The sequence below is a fragment of the Sander lucioperca genome, chromosome 11 (assembly GCF_008315115.2).
Source record: "Sander lucioperca isolate FBNREF2018 chromosome 11, SLUC_FBN_1.2, whole genome shotgun sequence".
In the NCBI taxonomy this organism is placed as follows: domain Eukaryota; kingdom Metazoa; phylum Chordata; class Actinopteri; order Perciformes; family Percidae; genus Sander; species Sander lucioperca.
Genome location: NC_050183.1, coordinates 30,143,014 through 30,165,342, shown reverse-complemented (window position 1 = coordinate 30,165,342; position 22,329 = coordinate 30,143,014). Strand labels below are relative to the sequence as shown.

General features: G+C 40.6%; 1 protein-coding gene across 1 annotated transcript; it reads right to left on the bottom strand.

Annotated features, from left to right (window-relative positions):
* Positions 1–293: 293 nt before the first annotated feature.
* calr3a (calreticulin 3a) lies at positions 294–13,095 on the bottom strand. The gene is made up of 9 exons (XM_031311607.2): positions 12,831–13,095; positions 11,764–11,865; positions 7,962–8,165; positions 7,665–7,759; positions 5,981–6,190; positions 4,121–4,234; positions 3,705–3,848; positions 3,049–3,141; positions 294–1,280 (listed from the first exon to the last, which is right to left on the bottom strand). Exons 1-9 carry the CDS (start codon positions 12,922–12,924, stop codon positions 1,044–1,046), a joined length of 1,293 nt encoding a protein of 430 aa, XP_031167467.1. The 5' UTR covers positions 12,925–13,095; the 3' UTR covers positions 294–1,043.
* Between the last annotated feature and the right edge of the window lie 9,234 nt (positions 13,096–22,329).

The window sequence follows — 22,329 nt, the reverse complement described above, 5'->3', positions numbered from 1 at the left end:
TCGTGGATATAGACTTATCATGTGACTGACGTTCCATACTTCGACCAAGTCAATTAAGCCAACCTAAATATGCCGAAGGCTGTGGGATGTGGTTGATGGCCCCAAGGCAAAGAAAACAACTTATTCAAGGGTATAAAAAGATGTTTAAAGTATATTCCCCCCCAAAAAAAGATACTGAAAAAGAAGTATTGTTTAGGTTATCCATGGCCACCACCATTCTATCACCCATAAAATCTCTCCTTCACACCACACTGAAATAAGACTAACCGCTACAATAGAAAACAGGCATCAGCTTGTAGAGAGAGGCGTCAATTTATTCACTGAAACTGAACAGTGTGCACCCACAGGACAGTCACTCATTCAGAACAATGAGAAAATGGCGATTGTAAAAATCACAGTTTGTCTAAATGCAGTCTTACTCTTAAACAAACACACACACGCATTAGGAATGCCCACACAAGAGTTGAGGAAGGACATATGCCCCAAAAACAGAGCTTTGGGAACTGACATGTTGTTTTTAGGGAATCCATGTAATGATTGAATAAATTATGAAGGGGGGTCAATTTAAAAAAACAAAAAACAAAGGAAAAATTAAAAAACAAACAAAAAAAAACAGTACTACATCACACAGGAGAAATAAAAGTGCATGAACCAGACATCACAGACCCTTGATATACTGGACATCCAAACAAAGTCAATAATAAAAAATGAATTGGCTCTGTGAGTAACTGCAGAATGCACACACACCATTGGACCATTTCGGTAAATCACATTAAATAAGAACATTCTCAACCAAAGCAGACACACAAACAGAGGAAAACATGTGGACCCTTTTCTTATTTGAAGGTTAGAAAAAAAAAGCAACAAGGGAATCGATAAAAAAATTAATCTGAGCTGACCCCACCTTCCACCCCTCCCCCGCCCCTACACCTGAATAAAAGGCTGCTGTATGAAAGGCCAGAGTCCATAGGGCTTTTTGCTGATTTTCTGTCGGACCTGCAGAGAGAAGCACACAGCAGTCCGCCAACCGGGTCCTTTTCGCTCTACAACTCGTCCTTCTCTTTGACAGCGCTGTCGTCTTCCGTCCCGGCGTCCTCTTCCACCTCCTCGCCGTCTTCCTCTGCCTCGTCCTCCTCCTCGCCGTCTTCCTCCTCCTCCTCCTCCTCCTCTTCCACCTCCTCATCACCGCCTTCAGTGTCCTTCTTCTTGCTCTTCTCCTCCTCCTCCCTCACTTTCCTCTCCATGTCCTCCTGCTCATCTTTCATCTTCTTCTCTGGTCCCTGGGGGGGGGGGGGCAAACAAGACAAGTTGTTTTCATGTTTTCAACAGGTAGAGATAGAGATACTTTATTTATCCCCTAGGAAATTAAGGTGTCCAATAGCTTATACACAACTTACATACACATAGGCACACAGACATATGACATCCATGCACACATACTTCAAAAAATACAAAAGGAAGATCTCAATAGTGTGCCCTTACAGTAAAGTTAGATTGTAGCATGTTTAAAGGAGCGGTGAGGAAAAAATATAATATAATATAATAATATATGATAATAAATATCTATTCAAGTACAACAGGCAATACAATATATCAAAAATAGAATAATCATTACTTAACTATACATAGACACTAGTAAAGACTTCTCACACACACACACACACACACACACACACACACTTCTGGCTGGTCGGCACATTAACATGCTGCCTCACCCCCTACCATCAACTGTCGCCGCCTGTTGCCGATTGGCTGGAATAGTGTTTTGTGGCTCGTGCACTCCTTTCTGTTTGTTTTGTATTTACACAGCCAGGGCTGTCTATTAACAGCACCTTTTTTTCAGCGCACACAGAAAATAGAGAGCTAGGTGAACGTGAGGAGATATTTGCTGAATTTGACAGAAAGGGTATTAGATTAACAATATCACCTGCTATACCTTTAAGTTGACAGTTTGATCGGTATTCTCAAAAACAACTGCAGGTATTTTGATTCCAAGATACTTTTGATTACACTGTAGAAGGCTGCTGTTAGGCTTCCGCTATGTTGACATTGCAGATGACGTTGTACAATTCTAACTCATTCTGGATTCAATAAAAAAACATTGGGAAACAAAAGGGCGTGGCTATGCCGCTCAAGAGGACTCAAAAAGCAGCTAAGAAGGCGAGGACGCCGTTCAGATCTTTATATTTACTTTGGGGAATTTGGACGGCTCACTATTATATTGGTGTATGTACCGGGACCTAATAACACACAGGTAGCAGAACAGAATAGACGGTTTTAACAGTGCGCATGCACGGCCAGCTGACCAACCAGTGTTCATACTGAGAGACTTTAACACACTCCCCTTAGCAGCACACCTCCCAACTCTGCAGCAGTGTTTACCATACATTGATTTATTTGCGGCAGTGCGCCACAATAGCAACACTGACCGCCGCATGGTGATTTTCTTTTCTTTTTATTTATATATATATATATATATATATATATTTAAAATGGGTAAAATCTTATTTCACTCGTCTCTCTCTCTCTCTTTCACAAACACATTTCGGACCCGTCTGCGATTAGCCCCGTGGCCGCCTCCTCCTCACCGTGCACGACTGCTTGATCGCGGTAAGCATCTGGCTTTAACATAGTTCACCCGGAACTCCCAAACTGCAAGTCTCTCCCATCGTTTTTTTACACGGAGCCTAACGCTAGCTACGATAGCTAGGGCCTATCATTTTTTAAACGATTCCAAGTTGGAATCGGTTCTCGATGCCCAATCCTACCGATAGCGGACGTTAGCGCTCGTTCCAGCGGACCTCTAGAACTTAGGATAAGCCCCGAGAACTTTGGGCTGCTTTTCTTCACTTTCAACTGAATAACTCCAGGTACTGATGGTTATTTGGTTTTATATGCATTTCTCATCATTTTTGACAAAACTAAGCACGTTAGCTAAATAAACAAAAAATGAATGGATAAATTGTTAACGTACGTATATTGTTTTGTTTAGTATAGAATACACAGGATAGTGTAGGCCCGACATACAGTACTTGAGTACAGTCCTACCTTAGTAGCTCCCCAGGTTTCCTTCCCAAACTCCTCTGCTTCTTTGACATCGTCGGTGATCAGGAAGTTGTCAAAGATGGTGCCAGATTTCACCTGAACAAAGACATCCAACACATTAGCATTGTTTACTCAAGGTATCCGGATAAATGTTGTAGAAATATTTTATTAACAAAATGTGTGCATTTGTGTTCGTTGCAAAAGAGCTGTGTGCAGTCATTGAGGAAGTGGTTCAAGGAAATGTCTCTGATGCACAGAAAGTTAAGCTTAAGTCATAAAAATAGTTTAGGCTTTTATGGCATAGGGCTGCATTGTTTGAAGGTTGCAAGAACGGAAAAGGAGCTTGCACCACACAGAGGCCTCATTTCGGAGGACAACTTGGTGGACCGAGCTCTGACTTTATGTCTGTCACTAGGGAAACTTAGTCTCTGTTTGTGAACCCACAGCTGTGTTGTAACTCTTATGCTGGACTCGGTAGACTTTGCTTAACTGAACTCTTCGTCTCAGATTGATCCTTGTGTTCTGGTAAACTTAAGCCTTAGGGCCTTATTTCGGACAAATTCCCATTAAACCACGCAGCACCAAAATTGTCTGTACGTATACTTAGGCTCTGGTATTTCAGTTATTACGACTCTCGACGGGTGGGCCATAATCTTTACCTGCCACAGATCCAGACCCAGTACTCCAATTTTCTCAAACTTGTACATGGCGGCGTCATGAGAGTACTCTGGGTTGTCGATCTCGGGGTGGACCCAGGCTCCTTTGTAGTCAGGGTTGTCAATCTTCTTGGGACTCCACTCGCCCTGCAAAGGCAACACAAGAGGGGTAAGGACTAGCGATGGCACTGGGTATTAGACCAATTCCATAATAGAAGTAATGCCTTCAGAATATGACCCCCCCCACACCCTAACCTTTAAATGTCAACTTTAATTATGTACCACATTTCATAACGTTACAGTAAACCCAAAGTGCTTTACATTAAAAAACACACACACACACACACACACACACACACACACACACACACACACAAAATAAAAGCTCCAGCCCATCTCCTCAGCTGTGAAAGTCGTACTTTGTACTCTGGGTTGGTGATCATGGGAGGTTCCCACTCTCCGTCCATGTCCTCGTCCCAGTCACTAGGCTTCTTGGCATCAGGGTCGGGGATGGTCTCTGGCTTGTCCCATTCCTGGGAGACAGCACAATTAGTTACCACTGTAGTACACACACTCACACTGGTATAACATAATGCACATCATACAAACGTATGGGATGTGACCTGGGCTCTGTGCACGGATAACTAAAGTAGCTTGATTGATTGATTGTTGATTATTTGACACAAGCCTGGATTTCTCAAGTTATTTAAAGGGGGGCTATGCAGTTTTGGCTGTTTTCTCGCTTTTTGCTCGCAGGTTTCTCTATAGAGCTCCCCCTACAGCTTCGGAATAGATATTTGGCAACGCTGTCGTAAAAACTCGTTGGCGACTCTCCCCCCGCCTCCCATCTTCTCCCTCTGGTCAGGTGCATTTGTTTTCAAAGAAGTCGGCGAACGCACAGAGCCATGTCCACTGAGGTTTTTCTTGAAATATTACCCTTCTCTCCCGGGTCCATAACATTATTCTTTTTTCCTACAATGGCCTTAAAACGCTGTCGGAGCAGAATCAACTCGCGTTTGCCAACATCAAGCTGACAAGAAACTCTGTGGCAGATAAAGTTTCTGATCAAAGATACTTAGAAGTGCAACAGCAAGAACGCCAGGTCAGCATGACTCCTCGCTCAGTCAGTCTGCCGTTTCCTCTTTCTCTGTTCCTCCGACAATGCTTTCCGTTTCTTTTTTGCCAGCTCAGTGTACGTGTGCAGTGCCGTGAAGCAATTCGTTACATCGCGAGACCTGATATCACGTGATACCCGCCGGCCCAAAGTTGCAAGGGTGGTTTTTCCGCTCACAGGCGCTAGGGGGAAGCGAAACGGCCACCATTCAACGCAAAAAAAGTCATATAACCATTCCAATGACTCCATAGCTGCTAAGGTAAATTAAGCTAAAAAAAACTGCATAGTTCCCCTTTAAAGAAGGCTTTAAGATGATTTAGAACTATTGTGAGCCGTCACAGCCAATCACGTTAGTGCTGATCAGGGTTTTGACTTTCTACTCAATTTGCCTTTTTTTACATATAAAAGCACACTGTTACTGAAAATAAGTTCATTCGAGATGAACAAATTGAACCTCCAACGGTGTTCAAAGAACCAATGTTCAAAAAGTCACAAAAGCAAGAAGCCTTTGCTAACCTGACAGATCTGGGACAACAGCTTACAACTCACTGTACAGTGTGTGGAGTTGGTGAAATAGGAATTTTTTTTAGTACACATTTTTCCGAAACGCGACACTTCCTGTCCTGTCAATGCTATGTATACAACTTTTTATGACCATTATGTAAAGCTGCTTTCCCTTTAGATAAAGCACTCTGCACACTGAAACTGAATACTAACTGTCCTCATAAACTACCATTTATCCAGATGCTATGGTCAGATCAGCTCTGCAATATGAAATCGTGGACAGCAACTCGGTTCAACAACTGTTCCTAAGGTGTGTGTGTGTGTGTGAGTCTATTAGCATCTATAACGTGACATTTCTGGTTCAACACTGTTCAGGCTGTCTACGCTGCATTTTTCTGTCCAGCATTTGGTTTTCATTTTGATGAACTTTCTCCATCTGCCTCTAAAAAAAATGTAAGCTGGGTCTGAAAAGAAACCCAGGGTCCTGTTCCAAGAATCCAGTATACAGAATTATCTGGAGAACTTTGAGTAAAGCCCTGAGCCCCATTCGTGGGTACCCGAGTTATCCATTTTATAGTGTTGACGATTTGACGCAAGTCTGGATTCTTTTTGGTTCTTTGAACGGTATCCGCGTACAAAGAACGCGGCCCTCATCTCCTACCTCAGGCTTGGTGTCGCTGGGGTCGTCGATCTTGGCCCTGTCGTCCCAGTCGCCGGGCTTCTTGGCCTCTGGGTCCTTGATCTTCTTTAGGGGCAGCATGTCCCAGTCGTCCTCCAGGGAGCCGGACTCCACCTTCTCGTTGTTGATCTTCACCTCGTATGTCTGGTCTGGATTCAGGATCAGCGTGTACAGGTTGGTCAGCTCGTCATCCTGGAGAGAGGGGGAGGAAAAGGGAATTCAGAGCGAGCAAGAATATTTAAAATGAATGTTCACAGGAGCCCTGGTCAGCGCTCAAGAAGACACGGGAAAAGGTATCCGAGTATTACACTGGATGATGATGCAGATGGCCGCCCACCAAGAGCCTGGGTTCCTCGCCACTGTTGCACTAAATGCTTGCTCTTGGGGGAATTGTTGGGTCTTCGTGAATTATAGAGTGCGGTCTAGACCTACTCTATCTGTAAAGAGTCTAGAGATAACTCTTGTTACGATTTGATATGACAAATAAAATTGAACTGAAGGGTGGGACAGAATCTGTAGGAATATTAAAACGATGAAACGCGATGTGAGGGTGCGCCTCATTCAGTTCAAGATTATGCATCGCTTCTATTGGACTCCCTCCGGATTGTTTAGAATTGGATTGAACAACACGCCAAATTGTTGGAAATGTAAGACAGAGGACGACCAATTACTTCATGTCCTATGGTCCTGTGATAAGGTCCAGGAATTTTGGACCGGGATACATGATAACCTATGTCAGATTCCAGGGACCCAGGTTCTATTCAGCCCAAGATTATTTGTTCTGGGAGATGGGTCAGTCCCAAGCGGGATGGATAAACAAAAGAAGCTGGGTCCAGACTAGTTTAATGATAGCCTGACAGATTCTTTTAAGAGGATGGAAGAATGAAGGGGTGCCATCAATCCAGGAGTTGGCTTGTGAGATGGCTAGGGTTGCAGCGTTTGAAAAGATGTCATACAAACGGTTCGCCTGATTGGATGTCTACACTAGAAAATGGGGGAAGTACTTACACTTTCTGGAGGGCTCCTAGGAAACTTATGTGCTGGGGGAGAAGCATATAATATGTGCTTATAGTGTTCTTACATATACACATGTTTATTTGGTTGACATCTTGTTGTCTATTTGGTTATTGTATGATACTGTCTTGAATGCTATGGTTATTATGTCATCTTTTGAAATTTTGTCTAAGTGAAGGGAGGGGATATGTTCATGTTGTAAAGTGTATGTTTTGTATGTTGTTTAAAAATAAAAATTAGGTAACACTTTACAATAAGGTACACAAAAAAATAGGTAGTTACTGTTTTTGAAAGGGTAGTTACTGTTTTTCAGAAGGGTAATGAATGATTAGTTACCCTTTTTCAGAAGGGTAGTTACTGTTTTTCAGAAGGGTAGTTACTGTTTTTCAGAAGGGTAGTTAAAAAGGGTAACTACCCTTCTGAAAAAGGGTAACTAATCATTCGTTACCCTTCTGAAAAAGGGTAACTAATCATTCATTACCCTTCTGAAAAAGGGTAACTACCCTTCTGAAAAACAGTAACTACCTATTTTTTTGTGTACCTTATTGTAAAGTGTTACCTAAAATTAAAATAAAAAGTGTTAATCATTAAAACAAAAAAAATCATGTTCACAAAAACCAAAAATGTTCAACGGGCTTCATGCAGTATTTACTTTGCATTTGATGTCTTTCTTGATGAGGTGGTTCTGGCCCTTGTAGTTGAAGATCACGTGAACCTTCTTTGTGCTGTATCCACAGATGTCAGGCCCTGGAGACACAGGTCACGTTACAGGATTGATTTAACTGGACCTCACAATAGAAACTTAGTAAGAACTACATTTGAAAAGGCAGAAGTTTAAAATAACTTAAATCAGGAAGACGCATCAAAACATCCTTTCAAGTGCTCTTTCCTTCAACAGTTCTGTTCTGTGGTCAGGCCTCAGGGCCTCCACAAGACAAGCACGACTCACCAAACATGATGTAATACTGGGAGTCTCCGTGCATGTTGCTCTGGTCGAGGTCAGACGGGAAGACCTTCACGTAGCCGCCGCCGCAGTCGATCTTCTGCTCGTGCTTGATGGTGAACTGGATGACCAGGGGCTTTCCCTCGTTGCTAAAGGGCTCGAAGCGAGCCGACAGGGCGTAAAAGCGGGCGTCCTGGCTGGTCTGGATACCTGGTGTACAAAAACTAGGAGTGAACAGCTGACAGCGACAAGCACTAAAGATTAAATTAAATACCAAATTGGGAAATTTCAGTGCTACAGCAGCAAAATATCAGACAGACAGCACACATACAGAATATACTGTACAAGGCATAATAAATAGGACAGAATACAAGAACAACTATTCAAAAAATAAAGATAAAAAGAATGTACAAATGTACAAGTTGGGAATAAAAATTCTACTAAAAAAAACTACTTAACAAGGTGCTCTAAGCGATGTTGGGTGACGTCACTTCTTGTTGACGTTCAAAGTATTGTCAAACAAAACGGAGGATAGCTCGCCCCTCCCTCCTCCTCCTCATCCCGTCCCCTCCCCCTCCCTTCCGCGCACACACCCCAAAATCCTTCTTGTCAGTTATTGGCTGGAACACTGTTTGTTATGTTTGGTGGTGCAGGTTGGCACAGTTTGTTTTTGTTGCCGTTTGTGGAGCCTGGGCTGTCTACAGAGACCGCGTTTTTTTTACAGTGTGTTCAGGGGACAGGCAGCTAGCGGATAGTGAGGAGATGTTTGCTGTATGTGACAAAAAATGTTGTAGCCTAAAAAACGCTTGACATTGCTTAGAGCACCTTTAAATAGTATCTATATAGTATAGTATAATAGTATAGCCTCTCGGAGCTCTGCTGTTATTATTATTATTATTATAAAGGCTATTCGTGGCTTTTGTTTGTGACGATGCTGCAGTTTCTTCTTGAACAGGTTTCCCTTGTAAAAATGGTTTCATTCTAATTTCATGATTTTTTTTTGTATGCCAGATACTCTGTGACTTATTGTCATGCTTATGAATATAACCATGCCTGCATCAGGCACATTGGGCAAATGCCCCATGAGTCCAAAAGTTCCAGGATTACTGCACAGTGTTTCCCGTACATAGACTTTACATGGGGAGGCCAACCCATTTTCAGCATTTATTTATTTGTTTATCACCCGTCCAGAGAGAGCGATGACATCTGCTATCGATTAACTAGCAAACAATCTCTTAGCGCTCTATTATTCGGCTGCATGTGCACTTTGTGGGCTGGTCGCTGTACCAGATAGATAGAGAGATAGATAGATAGATAGATAGATAGACACAGACACACACACACACACACACACACACACAAGACGTGCTCAAATTTGTTGGTACCCTTACAGCTCATTGAAATAATGCTTCATTCCTCCTGAAAAGTGATGAAATTGAAAGCTATTTTATCATGTATACTTCCATGCCTTTGGTATATCATAGAATAAAGCAAAGAAGCTGTAAAAAGAGATGAATTATTGCTTATTCTACAAAGATATTCTAAAATGGCCTGGACACATTTGTTGGTACCCCTTAGAAAAGATAATAAATAATTGGATCATAGTGATATTTCAAACTAATTAGTTTCTTTAATTAGTATCACACATGTCTCCAATCTTGTAATCAGTCATTCAGCCTATTTAAATGGAGAAAAGTAGTCACTGTGCTGTTTGGTATCATTGTGTGCACCACACTGAACATAGACCAGAGAAAGCAAAGGAGAGAGTTGTCTGAGGAGATCAGAAAGAAAATAATAGACAAGCATGGTAAAGGTAAAGGCTACAAGACCATCTCCAAGCAGCTTGATGTTCCTGTGACAACAGTTACAAATATTATTAAGAAGTTTAAGGTCCATAGAACTGTAGCCAACCTCCCTGGGCGCGGCCGCGAGAGGAAAATCGACCCCAGATTGAACAGAAGGATAGTGCGAATGGTAGAAAAAGAACCAAGGATAACTGCCAAAGAGATGCAAGCTGAACTCCAAGGTGAAGGTACGTCAGTTTCTGATCGCACCATCCGTCGCTTTTTGAGCGAAAGTGGGCCCAGGAGGACTCCACTTTTGAAAGAAAAACATAAAAAAGCCAGACTGGAATTTGCTAAAATGCATATTGACAAGCCACAATCCTTCTGGGAGAATGTCCTTTGGACAGATGAGTCAAAACTGGAGCTTTTTGGCAAGTCACGTCAGCTCTATGTTCACAGACGAAAAAATGAAGCTTTCAAAGAAAAGAACACCATACCTACAGTGAAACATGGAGGAGGCTCGGTTATGATTTGGGGCTGCTTTGCTGCGCCTGGCACAGGGTGCCTTGAATCTGTGCAGGGCACAATGAAATCTCAAGACTATCAAGGCATTCTGGAGCGAAACGTACTGCCCAGTGTCAGAAAGCTCGGTCTCAGTCGCAGGTCATGGGTCCTCCAACAGGATAATGACCCAAAACACACAGCTAAAAGCACCCAAGAATGGATAAGAACAAAACATTGGACTATTCTGAAGTGGCCTTCTATGAGTCCTGATCTGAATCCTATCGAACATCTATGGAAAGAGCTGAAACTTGCAGTTTGGAGAAGGCACCCATCAAGCCTGAGACAGCTGGAGCAGTTTGCTCAGGAAGAGTGGGCCAAACTACCTGTTAACAGGTGCAGAAGTCTCATTGAGAGCTACAGAAAACGTTTGATTGCAGTGATTGCCTCTAAAGGTTGTGCAACAAAATATTAGGTTAGCGGTCCCATCATTTTTGTCCATGCCATTTTCATTTGTTTTCTTATTTACAATATTATGTTGAATAAAAAAAATCAAAAGCAAAGTCTGATTTCTATTAAATATTTAATAAACAATGGTGGATGCCAATTACTTTTGTCAGTTTCAAGTTATTTCAAAGAAAATTGTGCATTCTTCATTTTTTGTGGAGGGGTACCAACAAATTTGAGCACGTCTATATATATATATATATATATATATATATATATATATATATATATATATATATATATAATATATATATATATATATATATATATATATATATATATATATATATATATATCTCTGGTGTTTAGCGTACTTCTGCCGTGATATATCCCTCCTGTCAATGCACTGATTGCGGTGTGACCTCTCCTGTTTAATGTGGGCCTACATATGCCATTCATTTGTAAAAGTGCAAGTAAGTGCACCTGCTTGGTGCCGATGTCTTTCGGTACCATGTTTGTTCCGGTTGTAGGAAGGGTAAAGCAAAGTGAGCAGATAAATGTATTTTGTGAGTAAACAGTAAAATAAGATGGAAAAGTACTAAATAATTACTACTAGAAATAGGGTAATGTATTCTTTCAAATATCCACTGGCATGACTAGGCGTGGCGTGCAATCTTGAGATCATGTCTTGGAGAGGGGCCTTGTGTCAAAAATGTATTTTCCATTTTATGTTATACAGTATATTCCTAAATGAATATGTGTTTGTTCAAATTACCACAGAGCAAACCTGGGGCCAGGGAGTATTCCAGCACAGAAAACAGTACCCTATGCATTAAGATTTAGGATGTTGATAATGGAGTGGAATAACCTGACAAGGGGGTCCAGTAATTAGTTTGCCACAGGTCCCCCTGGCAGGTTATTCCAGTTCTGGATAATCTCAGTATATACAGTACTTTACAGGCCAATGCCTTGTCTTTGTAGTGGCTGTACTGAGAACAGGTCACATACACAAACCTATTTTACATACATTACATTTGCATGACAAGACACCATATGCAAGTATTTGTATCGGTTACCTTTATCAGCCTCAGCATCCCCATAAAACTTCCCAGCACTCAGTTTCCATTGGCCATAGTCTGACTTGTGTTTGGACTCGACCCACCGGCTCTCCCATCCATCTGAAACACAGGAATCCAACTCAACTGGTTACTGACTGCCTGTTTTTTTTTCCAGTTAGTTAGTAGATACAATATTACCAAAGTACATCAAAAATCTATTGCAATGCTTGTTCCAGACACATAGGCCTACTTAAACTTGCTGTACTAAATTCGAAGACGTCTTCATAATAAAAGCCTACTTTTTTTTTTTTTTTTTTTTGAGAATATAAATGAACACCTCTGTCAGTGACAGGGGGGTTTGGTGGTGAGAAGTGTCTCACAAATTGTTATTACGAATTATTTACCAGTAATACTGTTTTTAGTACATTTTCGTACATTACTCAAATCTTAGCTATATAGTCACCAGGGCTACGGGCCCTTTTTCTTTTACATTTTCCATCGAAGTTCTGCTTTTATTCTAACTGGTTCGGCACATTGAGGACGGTCAATAGTTTTAACAGAAAAGCCTAGCTAACGTACAAACGGCACTGCGACCGAACAGTATTTCACAAATAGCTAGATATCTATGGGGATTTCATATGAAAGCCCTCAATACGGTTCACTGCGATATCAAAAGTGAAAGAATATTTGGACTTAGCTACATACGAGGTCATTCAGTGTTACCCATTCCATTTTTAAAATAACATTAGGACACTGACTTAACCGTTAAGTCAATGTGGCACAATACTATATTGTGCCATTTTAGCTAGTTTTTTTTTTAAGCTAAAATTATCTCTAATGACGTTCACGTAACGTTAACCGTTAATAGACATAACGTGGCCTAGCCTCTTGTAATGGGTTAAATTAATACAGTAAGGTTATTTTCAAAGAAATATTTTCTTCAAAAGGCACAAATATTATAGACAAATTGCCAACTGATACTGTTAAAGGCAGTTAACGTTAAGCAGCCACTTTCACAACACATTTTTTATACATTAGGACAAGAAGACATAATTGGCATTAAGTTACTGTAACGTTTACGTTACCTCCATCCAGAAATTGTTCCTTGAAGTAGACGGTAGCGTCAATGGTGACAGCTATCGATGCAAAAACTGCGAGAATCGCCACTGGGAGCTTCATGTTGGCTGCTTCTTCTCACCGGTGCCAGGGAGTTAGAGACAGGAGATTTGAGGTGAAATCAGCTAATAAAGCCTCGAGGAAATGTAACCTGAGAATTTCAACGGCGACGAGCCTTGCACAGATGGCCGCGGCTCATTGGACGAGCGTCTCGCCAATGAAATGAGACCACGAGTTACTTTTCGGAAACGTTCGGCTTGTGTCGGACGACGATCGGAGATGGGCGGAGGCAGGAAACAACTGCGCTACCGCTGAATTCCAGTAAGGGTGCAGCAGGGTGTGATTACCTGAAAATAGGAACATCCGTGTCCACCATATAGGCTTCAGAGGTAAAAGCATTTCGCTTCGACTGTGTGCTGGTAGCAAGGGTAGCCTAATGTAGGTAGCCTATTTATATGGGGGCCCATATCTACCTGAGAGTTCAAATAGCCTACACTTATTTTAAGGTCTCCCTGTATGGTGTGCGGTTCACATAGACCTAGAGGGCCTAAAATGGGAGTTTCTGGTATACCCAAGTCCACCACACAATGATTTCGAATAATTTCGAACTCATTGCTTATTTCATCTATTCATTTTAAATTTTGAATATTCTGAATCCGAATGAATAGTTTTCTACTTTCGTCTGGGAGATGATGCCGTCATATATATAGCCTATATCTGCACCTGGACGCACAGTGCATCCAGCCTCTGCTACCAGGTGAGAATGATGGGTGTAGGCCTACTGTCGGTGGGTCCACAGTCTCCTGGATCACTGACTGCCTGATAGGCAGACCACAGTTTGTCCGTCTGGACCATGTTCTGTCTGATGTGGTAGTGAGTGGTACAGGGGCTCCACAGGGGACTGTGCTGTCTCTTTTTTTGTTCACCTTATACACAGAGGCGGACATTACCATTAGGCAAAGGTCGGCGATTGCCTTGGTCCTCATTAACACCTATTGAACTTATGGTTAAGGTTGTTTCTTACTCTTCAACTAATAATCATGTCATTCTAAAAATCCATACGCTAAAATGCATGGATGTATTAAGATCAAATGTCATCAGCAACCCCCCCTACTAGCGAAGTAGTGTGCCTGTGTTCGCCTTGAGCCCCCCAAGGTGCCAAATCCGCCACTGCTTATACAACACAGACTTCCAGTACAAGTCAGAGTCATGTCACTTACAGAAGTTTTCTGCAGTTTTTCGGTGTATTGTATAAGGGATGGACAGGAGGGAGAGTACAGAGCGCTGGTGGACAACTTTGTGGAGTGGGCTGGTAAGAATCACCTGCTGCTGAACGTGGATAAGACCAGAGAGATGGTGATTGACTTCAGGAGGAAGGGAACAGCTCTGCAGCCCGTTTGCATTCTGGGTGGAGATGTTACGGTGGCCGAGACAGTTCAACACAAATATAAAAGCCACAACACAAACACAAAAGCTACAACACAAATACACAAAAGCTACAACACAAATACAAAAGCCACAACACAAACACTGGTTAATAACAATGTTGTTTCCACTCTTGCGTTTGTAGCGTTTGCATTTGTGTTGTAGCTTTTGCATTTGTGTTGTGGCTTTTGCGTTTGTACCGTTTGCGTTTGTGTTGTAGCTTTTGCGTTTGTGTTGTAGCTTTTGCGTTTGTGTTGTGGCTTTTGCGTTTGTGTTGCGTTTGTGTTGTAGCTTTTGCGTTTGTGTTGTAGCTTTTGCGTTTGTGTTGTGGCTTTTGCGTTTGTGTTGTAGCTTTTGCGTTTGTGTTGTAGCGTTTGTGTTGTAGCTTTTGCGTTCGTGTTGTGGCTTTTGTGCTTGTGTTGTAGCTTTTGCGTTCGTGTTGTAGCTTTTGCGTTTGTGTTGTGGCTTTTGCGTTCGTGTTGTAGCTTTTGCGTTTGTGTTGTGGCTTTTGCGTTTGTGTTGTAGCTTTTGCGTTTGTGTTGTAGCTTTTGTGTTTGTGTTGTGGCTTTTGTGTTTGTGTTGAACTGTCTCGGCCACCGTAAGATGTGGACATGGTTGAGGATTACAGATACCTGGGTGCGAACATCGACAACAGGCTGAACTGGAAAATCAACAGCACTGCTGTTTACAAGAAGGGGATGAGCAGACTCTATTTCCTGAAGAAGTGATTTCCTTCAACGTGTGCAGCAGAATGTTGGAGATGTTCTACCAGTCTGTTGTGGCCAGCGCTCTGTTCTCCTCTATCGTCTGCTGGGGGCAGCACCAGCATCGGGGCCAGCGACACAAACAGACTGAACAAACTGATCAGGAAGGCGGGCTCCGTTATTGGCTGCAAACAGAAGACATTTGAAGCTGTGGTGGAGAGGAGGTCACTGGACAAACTGTTATGTATCATTGATAACCCCGACCACCCTCTCCCCCCCACACTGGTCCAACAGCGGAGCACTTTCTCCGAGAGGCTCCGACAGCTTCGGTGACGCACTGACCGCTACAAGAAGTCATTCCTACCGCAGGCAAAGAAATGTTTTAACACTTCATCACTCAGTGTTGGATAATACTCATATACATCACAATACTGCACTAGGTGCAACTTGCAAAAACATAGGTTTTACTAACATCTTTATAAATGCTATTTAAGAAGTTGTATATTTTTATTCCCAACTTCTTCTTTCCTTTGTATTTTTTTAATCTTTATTTTTTGAATATTTGTTCTTATATTCTATCCTATTTGTGTATTCTGTATGTGTGCTGTGTGTCTGATATTTTGCTGCGGTAGCACTAACATTTCCCAATTTGGGATCAATAAAAGTATATCTATCTATCTATCTATCTATCTATCTATCTATCTAACATTGTGAGATAGGGCATTTGTGCTGCATTCATGTGATGTCAGAATAGGGCATATGTGCTGCATTCATGTGATGTCGGAATAATCGGAAAAATGTGTTCTCGACTTTGAAAATTCACACTGCATGTAACGGCAACATTGTGAGATAGGGGTATGTCTTGGCTAGCAAGTCATTAATAAAGGGTTTTGAGTTTCTTGTTTTCTAATAAGCCATCAGTAAAAGCTTGTTAGTTAACTGCAGTTATAAATGTTAATACATTTAATATTCCTATAGTAATCCATTAATATTGTAAAAGTAAATGTCACTGCATTATATAGGCATTTATTCTGTTCACCCTGCAGTCCTTCTCCAGGAGGGAAGTGGTAAACACTCATCTTCCTAATGAATTAAGATGCAAGCTAAAAAATACAAAGCAACTTTGATGATGGAGATGGAGGTTTTCCACAACCTGGCAATCCAAAAGTTAGGCTGTTATTGTTATTGTTGTTATTAATGGCTTATTAATTATCCATGAGGCATAGGGTAATGACTTATCAACCATTAATAAAGCCATTAGTTAATGCTTGTAAACACTGACTTGTCAGAAAGTTGTACCCAAAAGCAATGGGGTGACTTTGGGTTCAACATTGAGATCTCCACTTTTGAAATTGAAATTTTGAAAGGAAATTATAATAGTTTTTTTGGGGTGGGTTGCACTGGCCAGTTTTGATTATTGGGGTTGTAATCCTCCCATCCCCCCTGTAAATTATGCCTATGCCAAAAATCTTAAACCATCAGTATAATTTGATGCCAGACATATTAACCATTTAAAATGGCAGATAACCTGTTTGAGTAGAGAGTCATAATCAACCAAGGAAGACAGGAAACCAGTGGTGGAATGTAACTAAGTACATTTACTTAAGTACTTAAGTACAAATGTTGAGGTACTTGTACTTTCCTTGAGTCTTTTCTTTTCATGCCACTTTCTACTTCTACTCCGTCACATTTCAGAGAGAAATATTGTACTTTTTACTCCACTACATTAATCTGTAGCCAAGTATAACAGCCTACAAGTCCAGCTGAAATGATTAGACCATTAAACACACAACTGTTTGGATCCTTTACACTTTCTAACTTGGGAGTACTTTTACTTTTAATACTTTAAGTCCATTTTCCTAATGATACTTACAGACTTTTACTTCAGTAACATTTTCAATGCAGGACTTTACTTGTAACAGAGTATTTTTACAGTTCGGTATAAGTACTTTTACTTAAATAAATACTTCTTCCACCACTGCAGGAAACACAAAGTTTGATTTTAGACCATGTGTTTCAGGAGTTTATAACAGCCCAAACAGAAAGTCCTTTATAAATGGCCACATGGTGGTGCTATCCACATAGAAAAGGAATCACTTGTTCCCTGGATAATGCCTAATTTAGATGCCACTGAAGTACGTGTGTTTTTTGCGAAAAGGAAATTGCGAAAACATTTTTTTATTGTGTGTGTCGGTGCAATCTTTCTGGAGAGATTTGCAGAGCTGGCTACAGACCAGGGAAATTGAGATATCATCTCTGACAGCGGAGACTATAAAGTTTGGTGTCTTTATTGAAGATAAGAAGGTAGATTTTGTTCTCAACCATTTGGTGCTATTAGGAAAACATTTTTTACACACATATTAACACATATTTATAGCCTACATAAGTGTAGATATTTTAAGACTAAACCCTCCTTGAACCATTGGAAGAATGAGTTTCATCTCTTGTATAAGTCATTTAAACGGGTTAAAGACAACAACAAAAAAGCCCTTAAATGAATTTCTTTACTTGAGATACTTAAGTTAATTTGAGATAGCCATTTTTATTTTCTTTATTTATTTTGAATTGTTATGTACATGCTCCTAGGGTTTTTTTCTATGCTCGACCCGAGGCAAAGCTTTATTTCTGAAGTGAATTTGTTAATGTGCCCTGTTTGTTTGTATATCTGTATTCTTAATAAAGAAATGGGGAGGGGGGGTGGTCACTGAAGTCTGTTCAGTAGTTTGAAGATATCCTGGTAACCAACAGACTAAAACCTCCTTAGCATTGCTCGTCCCTTGCCTGATAGATAACAGGGGGTTAAGACTATGAAGTAATGAGGACTCTTTTTGTACTTTTTATTCCAAGACATTTATTTGACAAATGTAGTTATTAGTGACTTTGCAGATTCCGATTATTAAGACAACATATCAAAAAATTAAATATGATATTGCTATAATATTGTTATAGATTAAGCTATATTTTATTAATATGTAATGATTTACTGGCTATATTAGCCCATACTGTATGCACAACCCCTCCCTCCCTCATTCCCCCAGCCTGGACTGAGGTCTAACTTAATACTTGAACAATGGCTGTAACCCTATTACTTCAAACCTCTAATACTGACTGTTGATTTGTGTCTATCCTACTTTATTCCCTTATAATGCCCATATTTAATGCTGTCTTTTTAAAAACTTTATCCTTGCACTGCTATAGTTTTTATATTACTATGTCTACATTATTCTCTTATATTGTCCATATTTAATGCTGGTCTCTAGACTTTATCCTTGCACTATTGGACTTATTTGCACTACCACCATAGAGCACCTTACCATGCATACTGAATCCCAGGGTCAGTCCCTGCCCTGTTACTGCAAGTGTCTCGTGCTTATACATCCCTTAGTACATTCATGTTGATTTTTTATTGGGGATCAATAAAGCTCCATCCATCCATCCATCCATCCATCCATCCATCAGCCAGAAGTATATAAAGTAAATAAATTAGCCCCGACCTCACCAGCTGCAACAGTAAAGTGATACGTACATTATCAGTGGTTATAAACCAATATGAATGTCCACTTTGCTCCATTCTAAAATATCTTATCTTTTTCATAAGATCTGTATGAAGCACATGCAGTTAAAGTCAGATTAACCTGTTGAGGCCCCCAGAGGAAAGGTGTACTGCGGGGCCTGCACTGAATGGGTTTCTTTTTAACCGAATTACTCAAACAATTAAGTACAATTGCAAGTATTCGATTACTACTTTCTTTGAATTGTGGGTATTTAATTTTATAGCATTTGAAAAACGACATAAACTTTGACATACACACGCCTGTGATTCTCCACCAACATACGTTCCTCTAATATTAGTCAAAATCATTAATCATTTCAAATTAGGTATAATCTCCTATAAATGAGATTTATTGAACATGAATGAAAAATAGCATCGAACATGTGAAAAAAGTGACAAAAACATTGAAAAAAGTGTGAAAAAAAGTGACAAAAACGTCAGAAAATGTGTCAAAAATATTTTAAAAAAGGTAAAAAAAAAAAAAAGTGCATGGTCGACCAGAAGACAACACAAGGGTTAAGGCAATATTTATGACATTTGGATATTTGCTGCTTTATGTCCCTTGCACGTTAATAAAATGAGAAATTACTCTGTACTTTTCATTTGTCATGTATTTATTTCACACATGAGTCTACAAAATAGGCTTCCTCATGTGGTTATTTCAATTAGACTATTTATTTATTGAATTACCATAAAACATGCTATATTGTGATTTATAGCCCATTGTTATCCAGATATGAAATTACCTATATTGGGATAGAAGCTTTTGGCCATTTAACCCAGCCCTATTTGGGCTATACATGTGTCAGGTTTAAGCAGTTGAGACTGATGAAGGGCTCTGCTTGTGAAAGTAGAGACAACCATCTAAGATATGGGAATGTACACACAGTATATAGTTGTATGTTGTTGTATTATTGTACGTTATTGTATGACTTACAATTTTTGTATGCTGTATATGCATATCTATTTGTTTTTTTCCCTGTAATAATATGATATTGTAAAGTTGGGGACTTTATAAGCATTGTGTACAGTATCTGCCTGCTTCTTCTCAAACTCATCCTTTTTTTTTGTTCTTTGATGGAATCGGATAGAATTTCTTTTTCTTTTTCTAAAGATTTTGCTCATACCAAGCAGCATGGTACTACAGTACATGCAAGGTACATGGCACGCACTATCCTCCCCTTCCCCTGCAGCTACTCCAGCAGCACACTGTTGTCCTTCACATGACGCTGCTTACAAAACTGTTGATCTCAGTGTGTTGCTGTAGTACTGCAAGAAGCCCAAGGACAGAAAATGTGTCGCCAGGCGTGATGCTGATGCCCCCATGTGTCCGTCACGGCTTTCATGACAAGAACCGTGACAACTGTCAGCTCTCATTGTGAAGCAGGCAGTGAAACTAAAGCCTGTTTTACAGTTCTGCGGAGGCTCCACGCAGAGCTTTCGCCGTAGCCTACGGAAGTGGCCTGAGGTTTATATTTGTGCACTGGTGTGTGCGTTGAGCCGGCATGTGTCTGTGTGTGGGGAGTGAGTGATAGAGCGAGGGATCAGTGAGAGAGTGACGGCGATTAGCGCCGGAGCGACCCTACGGCATAGAGTCCGGCGTAGACGCAGAGGGGTCAGCGGGGGTACGCCGTCGATTCTACGCACAACCATAAAACGGCCTTAAGACGCAGGAGGCAGCTGAGACTGAGGGCGGAAAGCAAGAGGAATCCTGGTTAGATATTACTTTTGTGACACAATGAGAAGGCGAGAAAAACAACAACTGACAAGAACAATGTGTGACGGTGAAATAAACCTGACTTGATGGCATGTTGAGATCCTCCAGCCATACAGGAGGTTATGTAAACGCAAACATCAAGGTGTCAGAATACCAACACTCTATAGGAGGCATGTAACATACACAGCAGGGGTTCTGTCTGGAGCCTGGTGATGGCAAATACAGCTAAAACAGCGTCACAGATACTAGAGATGTTCAGATACCAATACTAGTATCGGAAAAGCCTCCGATGCTGCCTAAAATGCTGGTATCAGTATCGGCAAGTACTGGAATTTATGCACCGATCTGATACCATGTAATTTAATAATATAATAATAATAATTTTAATTCAACTCTATAGTTATGGCTTAAGCTAAACCTTCTGTGCGTCAGAGTTTTATGGAGGAAATATTTATTCATAATTCAAATTGAAAGTCCAAAGAGAAATTGAAAGTCCAAAGAGAAAACGAAGCGAGATCAAATTAAAAATATTATTATTTTTTTTAAATTTTCCATTGATCAAATTAAAAATATTATTATTTTTTTTAAATTTTCCATTTGGCTTTTCCATTTGGATTTAATATTTGGCTTTTGAATTTCAATTTAACATTGGCTTTTAATTTGGATTTAATATTTGGCTTTTGAATTTCAATTTAACATTGGCTTTTAATTTGGATTTAATATTTCGCTTTTCGATTTCAATTTAACATTGGATTTTCATTTGGATTTAATATTTCGCTTTTGAATTTACATTTAACATTGGCTTTTCATTTGGACTTGACACATGTCAATGTAAATGAGGAGGCGTGGCCCAAAGGCTGGTGGGAGGGTCTGAAACGAAAGGGGTGCAGAGGCACCTTATGAACAGCAGGGGGAGCTGACTGCTGGGGAGCTCACTGTTGAGGAGCATCTGTCTACAGCTTGGCCACCAGGCTGGCTTATCCTCTTATTTCACATGATAGAAACTGATGATGTAGGCTAAACACAAACCACATTTCATGCAACAACAGTGAAGTTTTCATGTAGATACTATAATTGGGCCCGTGTTAGTGAGGACTAGATTAGGACTGGATTTAAAGCTGATTCTGGTTTCCAACTTCGCCCCAGGTGTGTCTGTTTAAAACACGGACGGAGACAACTTCTCTCTTTTGATGTTTTATTTAATTAAGCAACAGTACAAGCATGGGTGTGGGTAGCTCTGCTACGTGTGTTTGTGTGTTGTCAGATCTCAAGGACACACACACACAATCTCAACCGGGTAGTCATCGTCCGAACTGCGACCTCTCCTTATTCTTTCTCTCACTTTTTTCTCCAGGTGGTGCGCGCAGTGTGAGGTGCGTGTCCGCACTATTCTCCGACACGTACTCACAACAATCACTCCTGATTGACGGCCTTTTGTACAGCCTGTGTACTTTTTCGTTCATTTGATTTCCGATTTTGAAACAATATCCAAATTTGAAAAATGGGTCATTTTAAACTTTGTTAATATTGATGACAATGTGTTCAAACGGAAAACGAGCCATATTTCAGGTGATTTCATGATTCTATTGAGAGACTTCCAGCTGACAGCGGTGTCTGTGAGCATCACTGGCCGGCCAGCAGGGAGGCAGACTGAAGCTTCTGACAACATCGGAGAAAATGTGCAGTTGGCCATCAATGTTTGTAAAACTGCCCATATTCAAACTCTACACAGTTAATTGCTCGCATAAAAAAGTCTCAATAGTGAATTTAGTGGTGAAATAGCAGACAAAAACTGTAAGAAGTTTCCAGTTGTTTGCTGCTGCTGCTACGGCAAACTCCCGATCTAGATTATAGAATCGATTGCTTTTTTATAATTTCCATCTGCTATTTCACACACGTTTTCCGTTTGAACACATTGTCATCAATATTAACAAGGTTTTAAAATGACCCATTTTTCAAATTTGGATATCGTTTCAAAATCGGAAATCAAATGAACGAAAAAAGTACACAGGCTGTACAAAAGGCCGTCAATCAGGAGTGATTGTTGTGAGTACGTGTCGGAGAATAGT